This window comes from Bacillus rossius, chromosome 7 (assembly GCF_032445375.1).
Source record: "Bacillus rossius redtenbacheri isolate Brsri chromosome 7, Brsri_v3, whole genome shotgun sequence".
Taxonomy (NCBI): Eukaryota; Metazoa; Arthropoda; class Insecta; order Phasmatodea; family Bacillidae; genus Bacillus; species Bacillus rossius.
The window spans coordinates 44,067,661-44,090,420 of record NC_086335.1 but is presented as its reverse complement, the minus strand read 5'-3'; the positions used below and the strand labels follow the sequence as shown (position 1 = coordinate 44,090,420).

At 36.9% G+C, this 22,760-nt stretch overlaps 1 protein-coding gene across 11 annotated transcripts in view; it reads left to right on the top strand.

The window, feature by feature from the left end:
* The window catches only part of LOC134533921 (kinesin-like protein unc-104), a 191,719-nt gene that overhangs the window by 146,014 nt on the left and 22,945 nt on the right, over positions 1-22,760 (top strand). For 6 of the 11 annotated variants that reach the window (XM_063371716.1, XM_063371718.1, XM_063371721.1 and 3 more), the window contains 9 exons: positions 1,503-1,684; positions 4,019-4,156; positions 10,765-10,902; positions 14,286-14,404; positions 15,699-15,926; positions 17,223-17,394; positions 19,010-19,100; positions 20,381-20,505; positions 20,598-20,749. In XM_063371716.1, the coding sequence (XP_063227786.1) occupies positions 1,503-1,684; positions 4,019-4,156; positions 10,765-10,902; positions 14,286-14,404; positions 15,699-15,926; positions 17,223-17,394; positions 19,010-19,100; positions 20,381-20,505; positions 20,598-20,749 (1,345 nt within the window). The remainder of the gene's footprint in view (positions 1-1,502; positions 1,685-4,018; positions 4,157-10,764; positions 10,903-14,285; positions 14,405-15,698; positions 15,927-17,222; positions 17,395-19,009; positions 19,101-20,380; positions 20,506-20,597; positions 20,750-22,760) is intronic. The other 5 variants (XM_063371726.1, XM_063371725.1, XM_063371727.1 and 2 more) reach the window with 3 other exon arrangements.

The following is a 22,760-nucleotide window of genomic DNA, read 5'->3' as shown; positions in this document are numbered from 1 at the left end:
ACTGAAATAACACTGAAAATCTTGTCAGCACACCATATTAACAACAAAATGAAAGTTAATACACCTTACAGCATTGAAATGTTACCAAAAAGATTAAATTAATCAGAATTTTAACACACTTATTTCATATCAAATAAATTTAATCATTTATGATATTAAATTCAAAGAAAGTAATTTATTTATCAGAAAGTTTGTACCAAAATATAAAGAGTTAATGGGTGGGTAAAAATGTTTGTACCTTTTTTGACCTTACATCTCTGATCAATCATTTTGACATTGCTGATGGTACTCGCCAATATATTTGTATACAGATTAATTCTGTCCGAAACAAGCTTATTGCAAATTATTTTATTGTTGTGTATCACAGTAAAAATCACACTATTTTTGTGAAGTAAGTATTAAGAAAATTTTTTTTATCTAAGCATGATAGTTATTGAATAATAGGTACACTTTTTGAAGTTATATATACTTCTTTAGATGCATTATGAAAAAAATTATGAGAGAGAATTTTTATGATACATGTGCACCATGCAACAAAATTATCACATGATGTAAAATGGGGTGCATACAAATAAAGGTTACTTAGGTCCTATATACAAATAATAATGCAATATTTGCTTTTAAATCTTATAATTGAGTGTTTGATATTGAATACTGGTCCATATCATTAAAAACATTTATTTATTGTGAATATTAATGGTATAAATTGTGTTTATAAACTTTTTCAAGTGTATTTATATAAGTGCGGTTATGTTCCCATATGTATAACAATGTCAGGTTGCTTGCAATCTTCCATTATCGCTGGCAAGGAGTGTCAGTGGAAGGTTTAGTAGTCTCCTGGCCATTTTCAAGGGAGTGTGTGTGAGTTTCTGTTCCTGTATGTAGGTATAATTGATTTGCATTATAAATTATTAATAAATTAGTCTAAACATTCAACATATTATTTGATTTTCATTATTATGTATTTAAAATTTGGAACAATAATTTTAATAAATTAAATAATTAAATTTATACATAAGGTTATTTTAATATCGAATAATGTTTATTTATTTGAATTTTTAAAATTTTATTGAGTTTATTTTTTACCAACCATATTTATAATATGACTACAGTCATTTTATTATTTTATTTTTCTTAATTATTTGAATGCAAAATGAAAGTTATTTATTACGCCAAGTAAGTAGGTATAACATCCAACGCATGTACATAAAGTACAAGAACTCATTTTTTTTAAATGACTAAACAGGATTTGTAAGAATAAAAACAATAATACTGAAATATTATAATCAAGTAATTTACCTAAAAGTAATGCCATAAAATCTTGTCCGTATAAAAATCTATTGGTTAAAAAAGTGTTTCGATGATTCCGTGTATAGCAAAGTGCTGGATAGCACGATGAAACAGGGTGCTGGGCGGGAGTGAGACAAGGTCGGAGAACACAGGGCAGCCGCGGGTGGGAGGGAGCGGGCCCGTGATACCGGCGTGGTGATCGCCTCCCGCAGGTACAGTTCCAGTTCACGCTGCTGACGGACACGCTCTACTCCCCCCTGCCCCCTGACCTGCTGCCCGCCGTGGAAGACTGCGAGGAGGATGAGGAGCGACCGTTCTCGCGCACCATCGTGGCCGTGGAGGTGCAGGACACCAAGAACGGGGCCACCCACTACTGGACCCTCGAGAAGCTCAGGTGTGTTCTGGTGTCCCCCGCGCGGTATCGTGGAATTCAGGGTTTCCAGCGTCCCCCCCGCGGTATTCCGCTCGTGGACTTCAGGGGGTTTCCACACGGCTGTGGAAGTTTGCGACAAGACGTTGGTCCACAAATCTATTATCGTACTAGCTAAAGTAGCTGGCGTCGTCCAGGTTAAACACATCGTAATAATACAAGGAACATCACTTACCGATTTTCAAGTCTGTAGGACACACACTTGAAAAAACAGGAAAAAACAGTGCATCAAGGCTACGAATCAGCAAAACCAGGACGCCAATCTTCAGCTTCATTTTGTGGGATTGGCGGACAACCCCCTTGGCAAGACGTGACAGATGCACCAAACAATAACGAGTTAAAAATTCAAGGCAACGCCATCTATTGACAAAGTTATGAACTAAACTGTTCTTAGCGCCATTAGTTCACTAGCAGCCGTGAGCTTCACAAAGCGGATGGGTTTTGCCAAGGAGAAGGATAGAAGTTGCCAAACCTTACTATATTACTATGTGGCGGACAGAGAAATTGCACAAACTCACTGGTTGTGTGTCAATGACCTACCTCCTATGATTTTCTATTATAAAACTGAATTTACCTTTTTTTTCACTCCCTTAGTTATGGAATTTCATAATTATATGTAATCTATGTCACACAAACTATCCATTTGCAAAAAAAATCAGTCAATATCCGTTGCTCCCTTGCTGCATGAAAGATGGACAAACAGACAAACAAACTTTGGCATTTATAATCTTAGTAGGGATTTAGAAAAGAGGACAATATTAAATGAATCAAATTATACCCATAAGCAGCAGAATAATGTATTTTTATTTTAATTAAATGGCTCAAAAAATTTTAAGCACAGAAGAAAAATATTGATTTGTAAAACAATTGGGGTAAAAATATATTTGGAGTATGCCCACTTTTTCAGCAGTTTATGGCTAGGGTACCACTAAAAAAATGCTTGGAAATGCTGACACAGATGGTGTTGACCAACATAAGCTTACAGTTTGTCTACACAACTGTGAAATTCAGTTGACTTAAAGCTCAGTTTCACACACCATGTTGAATTTTTTTTTTCGCCGTCACTTTGGTTCTGTCACAAATATTTCTTGCAAATATTCACTTAATGCAGTGTTTCATCACTTTTTTTTGGCCAGATTTTGATGACAAGTTTTGTTCATCCACATGAAATTGTGGCTTTGTTACCTAAAATTTCCATTTGAACTTTAGCGAAGTGATGGACATGGACATATCTGTATTCCACTTTAACTTTGTATAGTGGTGATTTTTTTTGTCTGTAGGTATACTTTAATCTCCATAAATTAGGACTTAACTAAATTCTGTACTTTGTGTTTTACAAATAGTAAAGCATAAGTTTGTTGAATCAAAGTGTAATAGGTACATTGTAAATTAATTTTTGAAGAGTTAATTTTGAATCACTTCACCCAATGTTATATTTGCAGTGATACACAGTGCAAAATTAATGATTGTATCACTACACCCTTATAGGTGAGGTTAATCAAAACACAAGTTTTTTTTTATTAGGACTAAAAGGTTAAATTTTTGTATTTTTCCTTGGGAGAATTAAGACATAATTTATATACTAATTAAGACAGAACCAGTTACAAGATACTTGAAGCAATACTGATGAAATAATTCTAACTTGTATTTTGAAACTGCATCACATTACCCCATCTGACGGTACACTAAGTGAATATCTGCGGAAAATATTTGTGGCAGAACACAAATAGCCCTTAAATAAGAGTCATGATGTTTGATGTGTAATTGTTTGTAGATTTAACCAAGATAATATTATTTTCATGGATTTGATGTCTGCTTAGAATAACCAGATGCTGAGACTGTCACTTCTAATTTTTATAGTTTTTTGTGTTGTTCACTTTTCAAAGTGATTTTTTTTGATAATAGGCTATTTTTCATTTTACCATTTCACTACTATTTTAATGAAAATAATCTAAATCAGGAAATGTGTAGAATCTACTTGCTTTATCTACGTAGTTAAGTAGTGGTTGTGATTGTTTTTTTTTTATGTTGTCATGAAGTCATGTGAGCAAATATGGATTATTTGTGGTGTAATATCACGTGTAATTCAGAATGCTAGTGACTTGATACGTCCCTTACCTGTGTATTGGATACCGGTATCATATTGTATCTTTTGAATACCCGTAAGACTTGTGTCTCACTGCCTAACCTTGTCACCTCAAGCCAGTTAATGTTCCTGGCACCTCTAAGGCAAAAGATGAGCGACCCACGCAGCTTGTAGGTCTTCCTTTGCTGACTCTTTGCGTTCTCCTTTCGTAGACATCGCTTGGAACTCATGCGACAAATTTACAACGAGGACCTGAGCCCCACGACTCCGGAGGCCAGGGACGACTTGTTCCAATGTCTGTCCGTGTGCGCTAATCAGAGGTTTTCGCTTGCAAATCTTTTGCCTTCGAGGTTGGTGCTCGCAAGTCAACGTGTGTGGTGTGTGTCCTTGTCTCTTGTCTCTCTCACTCTCTGCGTGTCTGTCCAAGTGCTTCTCTTTTCGCTCCTTTCGCCACCCTGCTTTGCCACCGCCTTGAGCTGTCAGCATGACGTCCCACTGCGACATGGCTTTCTAGTCTCTTCACCCCTTTTATTTCACAGCGTTAACATTATTCACCATTTGCTTTGCTTGTGGACTGTGTGACAGTATGATGGCTTTCAATCCATGTATGGTACTTGCAAAAGCTAGTAATTCCCATCTTCCATGTAGGTGTGCAGATATGGTGTTGTGGTTTGAAATAGTTCTGACGTCTTATCAGTAGGAGGTGGAAAGTAATAATGTTTACAATACTTGGCCACAATCCGTAACCCATAGTTTTTCAGACATTCGGAAAAATTATTATTACCATTAACTACTTAGCAGGAAAGAAAAGTCCTGTCCACAATCTTGTAAATAAAACTAAAAACTTTATATTAAAAGGAATAATAATTTTCAACATAAAACTGGTAAAATACTTGAGTTAAAAAATTTTAAAACTTAATTATTTTTACCTTAAAGAACGTACAAAACTGTTATTTTGCACACAATATAAACTCAAGATACTGAATTAACTTGTAGTAAAACACTATCATACATACACAGCATTACATTTTATTTAGATGAAAACTTTTGAAATATGTTACGTATGTATGTAGTACATAAAATAGCTTAGTCTGAGTGAGTTTTGTCCATTGCGCTATATATCGGACACGGATATCGATAGGAAGTTATTTATAAATCTAACATATATGAAGAAATCAACAAAATTATAAATATTGTATGTAAGAAAGTTAAATTATTATTATATTTTTGCATCCCATACTACTTCCTTCCTTTTTGCAAGACTACAAAGTAAAATTTCATTATACAACTGAACAGTGTGTTCTCTCTGTTAAGGGTATAGGAAACTCCAATAGCTTCTGTGAAAAAATTGAATACCTCTGCCTTAAATAGCATCTGCCTCATGTGCTGGGGTTCTGATCAGGTGGATAAAATTTGGCTAGAGCATTGAGCTGTTTACCTCTGTTTTTATATTGTTGCACTGCCAATGGAAACAATAGCTTCAGTCTCATGTCTCCTTATAAGAAGGGGCACGTTGACATGGCCGGGGGTTGTTGTTAAGATGTTCGGCTGAAATTTACTGGGCGCCACCACGTGTAGGGGCACGTGGACCCGGCAAGACTCCGATCCCAGGGCGTGACGTCGCCCGTGTGGAGACGTGACTCGTTTCCCCCCGAATACTGCCTATGCAATAACCAGACCCACAGCCCGCTCTCAGCGTCGGGCACGCTTTAATCCCTACCGTGGGCTCTTAAGGCGTCCCACACGCCCCTAGGTACTCGGGTAACACACACGTGGTCAATCACAACACAAGTTACGCGTCTGGGTTTTTATTGGCCTTGCATACACATAGGCACGATAACTCCTTACATACTCCTAGTCTCGTCGTTTAACAGTCAAAAGCCTTACGGCGCAATAGGCTTAGGTGAGGCCGGCCACCACGTGGCCGTGCTAGAATGCTCGCGAAAGTTTCAAGTCCCGTTACCGGAGTTAACAGATATTAATCAAACAGTCGGCTCCCGAGGTAGGCCCCGGGGATACACGAAAGCGTTTTAGAGTACTTACTAGTCGACAGAATTACCGGATCAGTTGAATATCAAAGTTGAAGTCCCCGGAGTGTGGCGTGCTTCCTACCTCGGTGAGCGCTAGAGATCGACTGGGGGAAGCAATGGCCGTCGGGGTGGCTAGACAATGACGCAGTGCGCCAAACGGAGGGTACCGTTATTCGGGCCGTATTGCGCCGAGGCTTACTCAAGAAAACCCTAAAAGCTATTCTTTAATTTCTTACATAGAATTATAAAATATAAGAATTACATTAGAAATTTATTATGCAGTTCTAAATAAAAGATGAAGATCGGTTTTGCATTATGGCCTCGGCAAGTCTACGTCTCTGGCGGCCTGCAGGATATTTCATCAATACACTTAAAATTTACGTTAATTATTGAAATGACAAATATTATAAAAATAACAGGGGTGAAAAAGAAAAGCGAATTACAAACATCCAATTACTAATAATTTAGGGGTACGAAGCACTGATTCTACTGCGCCCTCTTCCTGTGGTTCGCGGCGCCCTCACACGCACACACACACATGTCGGCGGGAGATTCAAACGCCAGGGAAGGAGTGGAGTGGTGGGGTGTGATGGCATATCGAGCTGGGCGTAGCCCCGGACGATGTCAACGTATATTTTGCGGAAAGATTCCGAGACTAGCCGAAAGTTAAAGCACTGTAAAATCGTCTCCGTTTCATGATTGGATCAATTTCTTTGAGGCATATGTCTATTGTCACAACACCAATCACAGTAATTCAGTGCGGAAGCAAAAAGTCCCGAATGGCTCGGTCAAATATTTTTCTCGCAGACGCCGCCAATCGCAAGGAAGAAATCGCTGGTGCGGATATGACTTGTTGCAGTCTAATATGCGTTCAAATTTTTTTGTGGACAATGCCTGCCTCTACTTATAAGTTAGTGTTGGCGCTGTGTGCTTTTTTATGGTTCTGTACCGTTGCTGTGCCAAGAGTTTGCCATTTGGGCTTGTGTGTATTCGTTTGTTAGTAATAAACTACTTTCTAATACAGTTATTCTTCCAGTTGGTACCTATTTTAAAAGATGTTTTTGACAATTTATTCCTATCATTCTTATCCCAAAATTTTAACAGTAATTTTCCAAGATTGAAATTGTAGACTTAAGCTATGACAGGGATATGTTTCCAAATAATTTTATTATCATATTTTTCACAAATGTTGTAAAAGTTAAGTGTATGTACTATCCATTTGAAGGAGGGACTGATATGGATGTACCATTTGTAATCCTTTAGTTCATTATAAATAATGTAACTTCAATAAATGTCTAGCAATGCAGAAAAAAGGGAATTTGAATATGCTAACATTTTCGAATCAGGATTTGTGATTTACATAAGATCAGTAAAGTGTTTTAACTTAGAATCCATTAAGGATGTAATTTTTCTGGTATTGCTTGCTGTCTATCATGTCTATTTCAGAAGAATTTCGTAATGAATGTTTTTTTTCCCCCCTGGGCAGTTATGTTTTTGTATGTACATTGACAAATTAATTTCATTTTGGAAGTTTTTAAATGTGTCCTTGGGAGGTGAAAGTCAGTGCCGTGTCTAGCAGCGACTAACTTCATTCCCCATCCCTGAGTTACGACTGCGTCTGTCAGTGGTGTCAGTACCATTTAACATTTAACTTTAAAATTCTCTGAAAACACTGCCTGACCATTTACCGTGGCTCCGACCGCAACAGGGTATGGGCCCAAAGCAAACATACAAGCAGATTACTGGTAAATAAGTCAAAAGAAAGCAAAACATTAAGGATGCGTGATAGTGGCAAAAAATTGTAAACTCACTAAAATGGTTGCTAACCATTTAATAATAAAAAAAAGGATATAAACAAATGATGCAAAATCCATCCAATGGCAACAAGTTAAAATTACTTTACTCTGTATTTACCAAAATAATTACCAACTAACATTTAATTTACGCACTAGAGACACCAAAGAATAATACATTCATACAATTATTTGTTTACCTTTCCACAATAGGCAAACTAGTATATTCTGGCAGTTATAACAAAAATTACCATAACTTTTTTAGGTTTCAGACTATTTAGACACTTGAAAGTACCTGAAAAAAAATTCATTAAAAATTATTTTATAAAGTTTGTAGATACAATGTAATTTTGGGAAGCTAAAAAAACAGTTTAACTTTTTTACAAGAAAAGTCTTACAAAAAAGTTTATTATAAAGTTGTGCCTGCATAATCAACTGAAAAGTCTTTTGCGACTCATGACATATTATGTGTGCAAACAACGTCATAAAATTCACAGTTATTAGGGCTTCCAAAAAGTTCGCGGCCTTGTATTTCTCTTAGAAACACACAAACAGACTTGCTTGGGTTCGAACAGCTTGCAACTCGGCAAACAGAAGAAAACGGGGGCCCCACTTATTTGTGATTGCAAAGTCCAGTTTGGAACAGCATTCGTGGTAACTCACGCCTCAAGTTGCAGAAGGTGAAAAAGATGTAAGGATGCCCTTAAATGCTCCCAGCAGGTTTCACAGTCAGCTTCCCGGTAGCAGTCGAACATGGTGTTTGCGCAATTCCAATGCCGAATATGCACTTCACGTTTCAACATGGAAATCTTGCTAGCGCGACTCGTAAAATACAGGAACGTCACTTGGCTAAACATTCTGTTATTACGTTGGCTACCGACGTAACACACATTCTCGTAGACATAGTCGCTGTTTCTTTTAAAGTTCCATTCATGGCATCGAGCCGCACACACCCTCGGAACCCGTGTCGCACGGTGGCCGTGACCTGCCTCAACCGCCCGCCTCAGCCAGACTGACCGTGTGTGTCCACACACACACACACACACACTGGTCGCGCTTCGTGCCACTGTTGCGCGCGCTCGTGCAGAAACCTCACTCGCGCATTCTAGAGTTTTCTATATACACTATACACACATAGATTAAACTGTCTATGCCCCCCCCCCCCCCCCCACCAAAAAAAAATATAAACAATACCACCATTTAAAAGTTAGATAAAAATTTAACAATAAACTTAAGCTAAAATAAGTGTTTCTTTCTCTTAGCTTTCAGCTCACTCAAGTTTTTTTTTCCAAAATAGTTGCCAACTTGATATCTTCTGAACCAAATTTACCACTAGTATTTAAAATTAAATTATTAACAAATAAATAAATTAAACTATTAATGTAATTAAATAAAACTGTTTATTAAAATAAACAGGAAATAAGTAAAAAAATTACACAATAAAATAAAGTGGCAGGGCCATGCCGCAGAGGCCATGTTCGCTGATGTGAGGTTTGTGGGTTTGATGCAAACACCCCGCTTGACTCTAATTTACGAGCACCGAGACGGTATCCAAGTGGTTTGGAGTCCACCGTGATCTTAGGGGCCTCGATGCCGTAAGCCTGTGTGAATGACCACGCGTCCCAACACCCTGTATGAAGCTTCCACCAAACTAATCACTTTGAATTTTGTTTTTAATATTTGATTTGACTTCATCAGGAACTTTGCTATTCATTTTATTTTAAGTTTTGCATGTGATGCAAAGCTTCGCGACTGATCTGAAGCTTCGCATTTGTTGCAAAGCTTTGAAATGCTGGACGCCTAAGAATCTCTGTTTCTTAGTTACACACCCTTTTATTTTTAAATTTTGAAATGTACTTTTTAATTTCACAAGTGCAGATGTTCTAACTAAAGTAAAGCATTGTTAAGGTTGAAATGATGATCCCCATTAATACAAGGAAACCAATTTACAATCATGATTTTTACATTTTCCAGCAATTTTTACCTGTTTTTTGAAGGTAAATTTGACATTTAAGTCATTGTTCAACTTTCGCTAAAGTAGAAATGAAGAGTAAAATCGAGTAAGTCATATATTTGCTAGCACGGCAAGGAAATTTCAAAAAGCAATTATTTGGATATCTATTTTTTTAGAGTGCCAAGATGAAGCCAATGTAATAATGTGCTATGCGTAACCAAAGTGTTTTATCTGGTAATTTTTTGAACATTTTAGTGTTTATTTAGTAATTGAGTAGCTTTTTATTCATTACAAATGTTAATATGAATGAATTTTATAAGAGATTTTTTTTACATTTTTAGTACTTTACGTAATATTTGAAAATTCCTAAGTATTGTCTTTTTTTTTAAATTGTCTTAATCTTTGTTAAGCACATATTTTTTATGGTATGAAAATAATAATTTTTTTATGTTATGTATGTTTTAAATGAATAGTGTGGATTACTTAAAAAAAAAAAAAAAGTGGCACTCAGATCTGCTTTTATGAATGCACAAACTTAATTTTATTTGTGGTTAGTTTGTCATTTCTATTAAATGGTGTTAATCATTGGGCCAAGTTAGTTTTATAATCATTACAAATGTTAAAATATTATTTTTTTACTTCATTCCATTATTTTATAAAAATAATTGTAATACAGTCTTGCTGAGAAAAATATTCGTAATTCGATTTGACCTCGCAAATATTTTAAACATTCAATTTGACATTCACTTCGCATAAAAAAAAAATCCTGGTAGTCACACAGGCCTAGTAAACATTCTGTACAAGCAAGGGCATTGCTAACTCTGCATTTTCAAGAGAGGATTAATTTTTTTTTTGGCATTGCCTGTGCCAAAAAAGTAGCGCTTAAAAGTTCTTTTAGATGAATTTTCTTAAACATGTTGGTTTGGAAAGTGCTATGTTGCATAATACGTAGACCAAACAACACAGTTTTACAGAAAAAGAAATTGTTTGAAGTACAACTACAACACAAAAAAAAATTATATTCCATGGAATTTCGGGGAGGGGAATGTACTGATATACTCTTCGCTAGCTAGGCCCCCCTTCATGCACAAATAAATTTAAAATAGATTTATCAGTTTTTGCGTGGGACTCATTCTGGCTGCTGGAGGCCGTGTGAGCTGAGTCTGGCGGTGGGCTTGCAGGCAGAGGCTGGAGCTGATGAGGGAGATGTACCACAACGAGGCGGAGCTGTCGCCGACCTCTCCCGACTACAACATCGAGTCCCTGACGGGCGGGGATCCCTTCTACGACCGCTTCCCGTGGTTCCGCATGGTGGGCAGGTGAGCTCTGGAGGAGGTCGACGGCGCGTCCTCCAATCGTGCAGCGCCCCAGTGACTTCCTGGGGCGGCGGAAGGTGTTTGTGGTCGCAGGGTCGACAACCAAGACCTTAGGGTGTTTCGCAAGTGTTTCAACTTAAACCTGACACTTGCAAAAAAAAGGCCCGTGCGAAGCTCCAACCAAGAAAATCAATCGAAACTCTTTCCAATATTCATTTTGACTTCACCAGAAAATTTGATATTTGTTCGTTTTATTTGAAGCTTCGGTCGAGGTGCGCAGCATCGCGTCTGACGTGAAGCTTTGAATTTTTTTTGCAAAGTTTTTAAACCTTGGAATCCTAAGATTTTCTCATGAAAATATTTATTAATTAATTTTTTTTGTTGTAACAGTAAATGTATGTGTTATTTACTTTTAATGGATTTTGCAGGTTAGTCTTTTCACCAAATTTAGGATAAATTATTAAAAGGGCAGTTTTTTCTTCTAAAATTGTATTTATTTATTTATTTATTTATTTATTTATTTATTTATTTAAAATTGAAACATGCCTATCCATGGAAAAAAGCCTTAGATAATGGGCACAAATACAAAAGTATACAATTACTATGAAAACAAAACTTTAACACAAAACTACTTAAGAACAAAACACACATATACAGACACATGAAATCAAAACAAAAGTACTGACGTGGCCGGGGGTTGTTGTTCGGATGTTAGGCGGTAATTTAATGGGCGCCACCACGTGTAGGGGCACGTGGACCCGGCAAGACTCCGATCCCAGGGCGTGACGTCGCCCGTGTGGAGACGTGACTTGTTTCCCCCTAATACTGCCTATGTAATAACCAGACCTATAGCCCGCTCTCAGCGTCGGGCACGCTTTAATCCCTACCGTGGGCTCTTAAGGCGTCCCACACGCCCCTAGGTACTCGGGTAACACACACGTGGCCAATCACAACACAAGTTACGCGTCTGGGTTTTTATTGGCCTTATATACACATAGGCACGATAACTCCTTACATACTCCTAGTCTCGTCGTTTAACAGTCAAAAGCCTTACGGCGCAATAGGCTTAGGTGAGGCCGGCCACCACGTGGCCGTGCTAGAATGTTCGCGAAGGTTTCAAGTCCCGTTACCGGAGTTAACAGCTATTAATCAAACAGTCGGCTCCCGAGGTAGGCCCCGGGGATACACGAAAACGTTTTAGATTACTTACGAGTTGACAGAATTACCAGATCAGTTGAATATCAAAGTTGAAGTCCCCGGAGTGCGGCGTGCTTCCTACCTCGGTGAGCGCTAGAGATCGACTGGGGCGAGCAATGGCCGTCGGGGTGGCTAGACAATGACGCAGCGCGCCAAACGGAGGGTACCGTTATTCGGGCCGTATTGCGCCGAGGCTTACTCAAGAAAACCCTAAAAGCTATTCTTTAATTTCTTACATATAATTATAAAATATAAGAATTACATTAGAAATTTATTATATAGTTCTAAATAAAAGATGAAGATCGGTTTTGCATTATGGCCTCGGCAAGTCTACGTCTCTGGCGGCCTGCAGGATATTTCATCAATACACTTAAAATTTACGTTAATTATTGAAATGACAAATATTATAAAAATAACAGGGGTGAAAAAGAAAAGCGAATTACAAACATCCAATTACTAATAATTTAGGGGCACGAAGCACTGATTCTACTGCGCCCTCTTCCTGTGGTTCGCGGCGCTCTCACACGCACACACACACATGTCGGCGGGAGATTCAAACGCCAGGGAAGGAGTGGAGTGGTGGGGTGTGATGGCATATCGAGCTGGGCGTAGCCCCGGACGATGTCAGTACACAGAATTTGTCAACATTAAAAACAAAACAGGACAATAAATAAAATAAGCAACACATTGAATCTATCATGTATCGTATATAATTTAAATTGGGTAACTAATTAAGGTAAGCTACTGCAACTTAGAAATTATTAACACTATATTACATTAATTTTACTATCTTAAAAAAGAAAAAAATATCTTTCAAACTAAATAAAAGAATTTTTGAACAGTCTTTTGTTTTATTATTAATATTTTTTCAAAACAAAACACTAATCACAACTTACATACCGTGTTTTCTCGCATAATCGTCGCACATTTTATTCTAAAATCAAGTTTGAAAAGTTATGGGTGCGACGATTATGCGGAAAAAAATTTTTTGTTTGGTAAAGTTATTCATAAAAACAAAACCCGTTCATGGAAAGTACGTTTATTTAAAAAAAAGGTGGAGTATACAAGAGCACGCCAAACAATTTATATTGATCAGTCATTAAACAAAAACCTTTCTTCAACTTTAAATAGAAAAACTAAATCTGTGACACGAATGTAAGCGACTTCAATCTGTGACATGAACTAACGCATAACTACCGTGTAGTATACACTTACCACGAAAGAGTGCGGGCTATCAAATGCAGTTAACTTGGCACCTGATAGAGAGTGCGCTTTGCATGCATCGGCGAGATATCGATATTCGACTACGTGTGCGCACTCTATACGGGAAGCAACATAACCAAACAAGTAAGTGGTAAACCGCAGCGACGCAGACGAATAGATGGAGGTTATAACGTTTTAAAAGTCTTTAAAAGAAAATTTACACGTCGGACAACTTCGTATTTCCTTTAATTAAATAAGTGGTAATGTCCGAATAAATATTAGATTTCTACTTTAAAATACATTGTTTTATACGGAAAAGATACCTACACAAAGCGCTCGGCATATAATAGCGGGACCAAAAACATCATACGATGTTTACGCGAGAAGTTTTTTTATCCCAATTTTGACGGCCTAAAATATGGGTGATATGGGTGCGACGATTATGCGAGTTCAACAGTTATGCAATAAAAGAGGGTACATATGTCCAGATGGTTTTCTCACACATCTCCATTGTAGCTCATCGCTCAGTTAAAAAAAAGAAAAGTCCCTTAGTTAAATTATCAACTAAAATACATTGAGGAATTTTCTCAGGGGCATAACCGCGGTCATCCTGGGCAGACGCCTGGGGTCTAATAAATGGGACGATGCTTTGAAAATGTAAAAATCTGAATTAATACACATGTTAATTTTAACTGACCAAGCAAATAGAAAAAAAAAATAAACTCCATCCAACTTTACGTAAAATCCAACCAAAATGAATAATTAATAATTTTCAGCATAAATAAAAAAACTTTAAATGCCTATGCATGATGGATGAAACATGAATACCAAATAATTATGAAATGTCAAGAAAACACTATAAACATAACACATCCTTAGTTGGGAGTGTTGTTATTGGTAGGGGGGCCAGGAATTACGTTATGTAGAGCAGGCCTTCTCCGTGCGGTGGGAGTGACGTGTCTGAGGACGCTCGTCTCTGGCTCCAGGGCGTTCGTGTACCTGAGCAACCTGCTGTACCCAGTGCACCTCATCCACAAGGTGGCCATCGTGAATGAGAAAGGCGACGTGCGGGGCTACCTCAAGGTGGCCATTCAGCCAGTCATAGGTAAGTCCCGTCTTCTTCGAATAAAACACACAACCAGAAAAATTCCCAGTGCAACTTTGTTTTGGTTACTCTTTTTAATGTAACTGCTTGTTCTTTGAAGTTGCTGTGAACGAGAAATAACGTATCCTAAATTAAATCATTAATTATTATTTTTACACAGCTATCGCAAAGAAAATAGTTTCTTATTATTTATCTGTACCATTCAATGATATCGTATATGCAGAACCTTGTGAAATTATATCATTTTTTTTGGAAATTATTATATTTCACTAATTTCTATCATTTGTAAACATTTTAATGACTATGATGTTTCTGTAGATTGTTATATAATGGCTTGGATTCTAAGTATAAGCCATGCTTCAAATCACTATACTAAAAATAAAAGATAAAATCAAAATTATATCTGGCTTCCCATAATACTATCTTTGGTGCCTAAATGACTGCTCAAACTAAGAATGAAGTACCATACTTTAAAATATACTTACCCAAAACGGCCACAAATTTCACCCATGTGGATCACGGTTTACTCTGAAATGAATGAACGTAATGCAGTAAAACTACAGTCTAAGTAGTATCTAGTGAAATAATTTTTAACACTAGCTTATCAAAGAGCTTTTTCCTAATTAAATTAATTAAATAATTTATACGCAATATGTTACTTAGTGTGTACATTGCTTATTGTAAAATTATATCAATTACTAGCGTATCCCTGTGCATATAAAAGCACACTGTTTTTTTCCCCTTTAATTATGACATCATGCAATAAAAAAATATCAATCATGAAATAGTCATTGATTGTGATATAATTAATAAATTTTGCCCCAACAGCGAAACAATTAGATCTTATAGGAATTCTAAACTCAGTACACATTTGCCCCAAAGTCTGGGATAAATGCGTACTTCAGAGGTTGTTTCAAAAAAAAAACTTTGATAAAAACATGAAAAATTAACTTCTTTAAATGTACATGATTTACAATCAAGAGTAACAGTTCTAAATGCTAAAATAAAAATAATACTAATCATCAGTTAATGTAGACCCAGTAAAAACCAACAAAGTTGAATTTTGCTGTATATATGGTACGCAGTTTACCCCACTCAAACTTTTATGAAATATTTTTTTTTGTTTCATATTTGTTGAATAAAACACTATTCTAAATGAACAAAGACAATATGTTAAAAAAAAATTATGCTAAAATAAAATCTCCTGTTTAATAAATGAAATCACAAAAACCTTGTCCCTACCGACGAGCTATCAGCCTCGCCGAATGCAAGTGTGTGGTGCCTGTCGGTCCAGAGGAGAACAACGTGGAGTATGCCTCCGGGGTGCGGCAGTCCGCCCGCATCTCGTTCGACGACGAGCTGTTCGTCGGGGGCCGCAAGCGGGGCGCCCCCGCCAGCCAGGCGCTGGACCGCAGCATCGAGGAGCGGGTGGTGGAGGGCCAGGGCACCATCCAGGACTCCCTGAAGGAGAAGCTGGAAGGTGAGCTGCGCTTCGCGGGCTTCCACGACTATACCTCTGTAGGTGCGTTATGAAAAAAAATGACGAGAGTGAGTTTTCACGATGCGTGTTCACCATGCAACAAAATTTTCACAGAATGAAAAAAAAAAGTCTATGTACAAGTAGAAATTATATAAGTGCTTTAAAATTATATGTTTTAGTGATTAATATTGAATATTCCATACCACTAAAAATTAGTGCTAGAAATTGTGTTTATTAACTTTTTTTCAAGTATATTTATGTAAGTGAGGTTAGTTCCTGTATGCTAATTTATCTGCATTATAAAATACAATACTATTATTTAAAAAATAATAAAAAATAATAAATTAGAATAAAAATTCACCATATTTACTTATTTTTATTACTAATTAAAATTTATCTCAATTATTTTACTAAAGTAAGTAATGAATTCATCCATGTGTTTATATTAATTTTGAATTCATAGTATTCATTCAAATTTTTTTATTTGATTGAATTCATACTTTTCCAACCATATTTATTACATCATTTCAGTCTTTTCTTTATTTTATTTCTATTAATTATTTGCTTGCAAAATTAAAGTAATTTTTTTACTACGCTAAGTAAGTATAACTTTTAATGCGCATACATAAGTACATGTACCAAATTACGAATATAGACTATTTATAGACACATGGCTTGTTGCATTGTCAGTAAAGATTTGTACTTGCAACCTTCCCTCAAAGCATTTGATTTACGTTTTGGTTTTCCTGGAGGCTGCACAAAACTTGCAGGGATTTTCTTCCTCCAAACTTCTCATTCTCATGCAACACCAGTCTGGGGCAAAAGAATGCAAGGAGAATGGGTCATATGAACAATGGTAATGCAGCAGTTTCAATATAATAAATAATAACAAAAAAAAATCTTTTCATGAAAAAAATTACATGAAAAAAACATATTTTCCATACCAAATACCAAACACACAGTACACTGAAGGCATCTTCTGAGGAGCTTAAATAATTCCTTTCAAGTGAGGACTTATTTAAAGGTAGGTCGTTTGTACTAAGTTTTCACCGTATTTTAACACAAAATATTGTTGCCATCAAACACGTAGTTATTTGCAGGGACGTATGCAGGGGGGGATGGTAGGAAATAGTACGTACGACCCCTCCCAACCCGAACTCCTGAAGAAAAATCTTAACATTCTCAGCAACAAATGGAAATGATTTAAAAGCAAAAAAGTGGACAAAGTCATTCCCCCCATCGAAATGCGGCTCAGAGTTGTTTGCTCCTGGTTGATGGGGGGATGTAGGCTGCCCTCCCAAAGAGCCCTGGGGACACGGTCTCTGTGCCCCTCGCCAGAGCACGAGGGCGACGCGGACAGCGGCCACGGGGACAGCTCCGTGTCGTCGGACGTCAAGGAGGAGGACCTGCCCGACCACCTCCAGCTGGGCAACACCTTCACGTTCCGGCTCACCATCCTGCAGGCCGTCGGCATCTCGCCCGAGTACGCCGACATCTTCTGCCAGTTCAAGTGAGTTGTGCCCTTCTTGCACACACACACACACACACACACACACACACACACACGGAGGGGGGGACAAAGGTATTTGCCCCCCCCCCCCCCCTGAAACCTTGAAGCGGGGGCGAACGGGGGCTGTGTAATCAATTTTTAGATGATAAAACTGCTTAAATAGCACCATTTTCCACCTTGAAATACAAATTTTCCCGGGGGAGAACCCCCCCCCCCCCCCGGACCCCCCCCCCCCGCTTCAATGGGGGGGATCGATGTTTCTTTATAAATAGGTACATTTGCCCCCCCCCCCCCCTCTTTTGGAAATTTAGTTGTTGCACCCCTGCACACACACACACACACACACAGTTCCCCCCGTATAGACTTTCAAGGAATCACACTTCAAAGAATGAAAGTTCTGCCAGGTAAACAAATTTTTGATTGAATTATACTTTATTTTACAAAGTAACTAGAGTTTCTGTGATAGAAGACAGTGTGAAAACTTGAATTTTGGTATTCATTTACTTTTTTTTTTACTCACATTTAAAAGTTATTCTGGTTTTATCACGCATCACCACTTATCCACAACAAAAAATTAACCCAAAAAAAAAATGTGTCATCATCCCGGGTGTGAGATAATTTCTGAAGAGCACATGAAATTTGAGATGATAATTTGTGAATGACTATCTTCAGGAATAAGCTGTTCATTTGAACATTTATAAGCTTTTCAGAAGTTGTCTCACACCCAGGGTGAATATTGCATGTTTATTGTAGTGATTTTTATTTGTGGCCAGTTCTTTTGTTGATGATGGGTGAATTATGTAAAACCAAAATATCACTCAGATGTGAGTCAAAACACCATATAATGCTAAAATTCAAGTTTTTAGACCATCTGACACACACTAATGAATTCATGAAATATAATTTAATTTAAAAAAAAAATTAAATAATTTATGGAACTTTAATTCTTTAAAACCCAAAATTCAATTTATGTCATTATTTTATTATTAAGGTTTATCAAAATGTATGGACAAAGTGGAATTGTAAAATAATTCATAAAATTAAATTACATATAAATAAAGATCTACTTATTAAAAATATGTCTTGAATCAACTGTGCAACTTGTATTATATCATTTTCAAATTACCTCTTCTGATACATACCTAATACACAACACATATCTGTTTATTTTTGATTCTGAATCAATTTTCTTCAGGCATTTATATTCATATAAATTATTTTAAGTAAGTAATATAGGATAGAGCTTGTGTTACAATTAAATGATACTATTTCAGTGGAAAAATTTTACAGAAACATTTTACTATCTTGTGTGTTGAATGTTTTATTTTTTTTTATAAGTAAAAAAAATTGATAAAATAATAATAGACAGAATTTTTTTTATAGAAAACCAAGCAAAAATAAAACCACAAAATCTTGACTACCACTTAGTCTCCAAACTTAGTCGTAAAATATAATGAGAAATTTTCTTTTTTTCTGTTACCGATTTGTAATTTGGTATTTGATGTTTGCTATTTGCAGAGTAGTGATATGGTTTTTCTGATCCATTGTAGTTGTGTTGTCTTGTGTTGTACAACTGCGCACTTTCAAGTGAAACCGATATTTATTTGCTCTGCAGTTTCTTACACCGACACGACGAAGCTTTCTCCACTGAGCCAGCGAAGAATCCAGGGAAAGGAGGAGCCATTGGATTTTACCACGTTCAGAATGTGAGTTGCGTTAGAAGCGAACCACAGAATATTGGTCCGAATAATGATCCAGAAATTACCTAGATCAAATGATCATTGAGAGGTTATAAGGTTAAGGTCTACCGTACGTACACGTATCCATACAGACGATGTAGCATTTTTTCGTTATTTTTATAAACATTTGTGCATAACGATATGCATTTTGCAAATTACGTTATTTAGTAGGAGTGTGCAAAGAGGGATATGCCACTTCTTATAGCTTCCACATCTGTTCCTTTCCTGCTTCCCCTAATGAAGTAAAGAAACACACACACACACACACACACACACCTACACTTGCACATGGAGCTCTGGCTAACTGCCAAATAAAGTGGACCTTTAAACACTAACCAGGCCGTCTCATTTTATTATTTTTTGTCTTTTTTTCTCCTCTTATTATACTTCAAGGTCAAGAAAAGGTCAAAAATGGCTCCTACGCTAGTTTCCTCACCCCTCCTTTGACGTAGGAGGCAGGGCAATCAAGGACTGCTGTACCTTCCCTCTTTGCAAGATGCATGTGTTCCACTTTCCTGAGAAAGTTACTGCTTCCAATTGGTATGTTTTAATTATTTACTACATACATTATTTTACTCTTATGGTCATAATGATTCATACAGAGTAAAAATGAAATGACAAATTGATGTTATATTTATTTTGTATGTAAAAAGCTTCTTAAATAAGTTCAACAGTTACATCAAAGCCATTGCATCAATAAATTAAAAAGATTAAAACTATAAAGAACGAGAAGGGCTTCATCGACATAAATTGCTTGTATCTGAAACTGAATCACGAGTTCCTTGCGCCTGTGCATGCTTAAGCTCGATGGTGTACTTGCTGTCCGAATCTTGCAGCAGCGGAAAGACGATACATCGACCGACGGTCGCATGTTTCTCCCTGCCAGAACAGCGCTCAAGTCTTGCCGCACCTCGGCCCTGCGGTCAATGCTTCCGCCGCTAAAAACTGTGTCTCAGCACTGCTCTGAAAATAACCAGACCTAATATACAAAAGATAATACATATATTTTTCCGAACAACCAGTAATAATTGGTTTTCTTTGAATTCTGAAGAGTTGGTACAGTGTGCATTCTTGAATTAGTTTTATTAGAACTAGTTTGGTATTTACAACCAGACTGTGGTGAGGCTAAAAGAAAGGTTTTTTTTTTTTCAATTCCTAATTATTTTTAAATTTGGCTTGCAGATGTAAGGTCAGGTTGAGAGCTGCTATTTGCTTGCTGATTGTTTGCTAAATTAATTTGTGTGCAGATAACCGTTACTGTGACCAAGTCGTTCCTGGAGTATCTCAAGTCACAGCCAATCGTGTTTGAAGTGTTCGGCCACTATCAGCAACACCCGTTGCACAAGGATGCGAAACAAGACATTGGACAGTAGTAAGTACTGGGACCGTGTCTACTTGTTTTATCTGGTTTTATTATGAAGGAAAACTTTCCGAGGTTATATATTTTTCCAATTGTTCTTTCAGTGTTCGCCAACCCCCGAAACGAATGCTTCCACCTTCCATACCCATCAGCCAACCCGTGCGCTCCCCGAAGTTCGGAGTCCTGCCGTCTCCGAGCACGAGTCAGGTGCACGCCAAGTACGACGTGCTCGTCTGGTTCGAGATCTGCGAGCTGGGTACGCACACAGCCAGCCCGCCATTGGCTGCCGTACTGGCGGCTGTTTGCCGACTCCCCGGTGGAGGGCGGGGCACTGCACTCGCTGACAAGGGCTTGTCGTAAGGAGTGGTTAATGACGAGCAGGGGAAACTAAACTATGCCTTTTTAGACCATCATCTCATCTCATTGTTCATTTGTCTTTTGTCAGTTCACAGCACATGTATTCTTTCTGAAGCATCATATAAAGTAGTGATGGATTATATCCCCATTTTCTCAAATCCGAATCTGGAATCCCAAAGGATACTTTGGATACACCCCTTGAATCCGAATCTAGGTCTCAAAAGGTCCAAAATAAAATAATTTACAAGAAATTAAAAATATTAATCATGATGTTGAAACAGTCTACCCTTATGTTTTATTCGTGAACTAAGTTTCCTCAATCAATATATATTGTAGTTTTATTTGTATAATTACATGTTAAACGTACAATATTTTGGGGAATGGTAACAGGATAGTTATGTAGAAAAATATTGAACTAGTAAATTTCAGAGGTTATCAGTGTTGAATTTTTAAATTTAATATACATTTTTCCTCTAAGATTTTTATTCAAATCTTTTTTTCTGAAATATTGAATCCTTCGAATACTAAAGACAAATATTGTAGTTGAACAACATAGGAAAGTTGTCAAAAAAAGAGAGACAGGTTATGCAGAGCATTCTAACAGCAGGGCCTGATCCAACACCATTAATACATATGTGATAAGTAGGGGCATGCATTTTTCGCGAATAAATCTTAACTCCTATTAGACTGCAACACGGTATACCCGCAACAGCGGCTTCTTCCTTGTGATTGGCGGCCGTCTGCGAGAGAAGTCGTTGCCTTGTTTGACCGAGCCATTCAGGACACGTTTACTTCCGCGCTGAATTACTGTGATTGGTGTTGTAACAATCGACGCGTACCTAAAAGAAACCCGCCCAATCACGAAACACAGACGATGCTACAGTGTTTTAACTTATAACTAGTCTCTGAATCTTTTCGTGAAATATGCATGGCCGTAGTGATAAGGTATTTTGGTATTTAGAATGTAAATTTTTTTCCAAGTTATCAGCAGTTGTGGTTATTTAGTATTGTTGTAAAAGTTCCTGAAGTGTTGGTTTCAAAAATTATGAAGTTGCTAATTGCTTGAAGTTGTTTTTGAAGTTAAAATCCCTTAGGTGCGTTCGAGCCGAAGTTGTTTGCATGTAGTGGCTTTAACCTATATGTAATCTCTTATATCAACAGCTTAATATGGTTATCGGTGTTAAGCTTATTGGTGTACCAAATAAACCTCTGTGATAGCAAAAAATTTTCTGGAATACATTTTATTAAACGTAAGAGTCACACAAAAAAAATAGTATTAACTTAAAAAATATGTTATAATTTTAGGACTATTAATTGATTACACAAAATATTTCCTGTTTTCATGATATATGTATTTATCACTGTGGCATTATGCGTGACTGATGTACGAAAGTAATTGGGGCCGAATCTTGTTGGTTACAACTTATGGGTTATGGGTTGCATTTGACAGTTATTGTTTGAGTGTACATCAAGTGCATAACATTTTAGTTCACTAGGACAGAAAATTGTAAAATTTAACTTTAGACTTGTTTATTTTAGCAGCAAAAACAGCCTGTAGTTTTCTATAGAAATGTTGATAGTATGATAGTTAAAGGTGTATGAAAAGAGCATTTAAAAATTTAATTTATAGCATCTATTATGTGATTTTTAGCACTTTGTAGCATTTAAAAAAAATTGTTTACTCACATTTATTTTTCTTGATTTTGTTTTTGTAAATAATTAAAGCATATGTACAACGCACATAGGTATTAAGTAATGACAGAGTGAATTTTAAAATGGAGTTCGCGGTTTTTGGGGATTTCAGTTGCATGTTTTGAAATCATGTATTTAATAAATGTTGAAGTATCGCAAATAATCGCGGTGATTGAAAAATTTCGCATCTATTTAGCACTTATCGCAATTGCGAATTT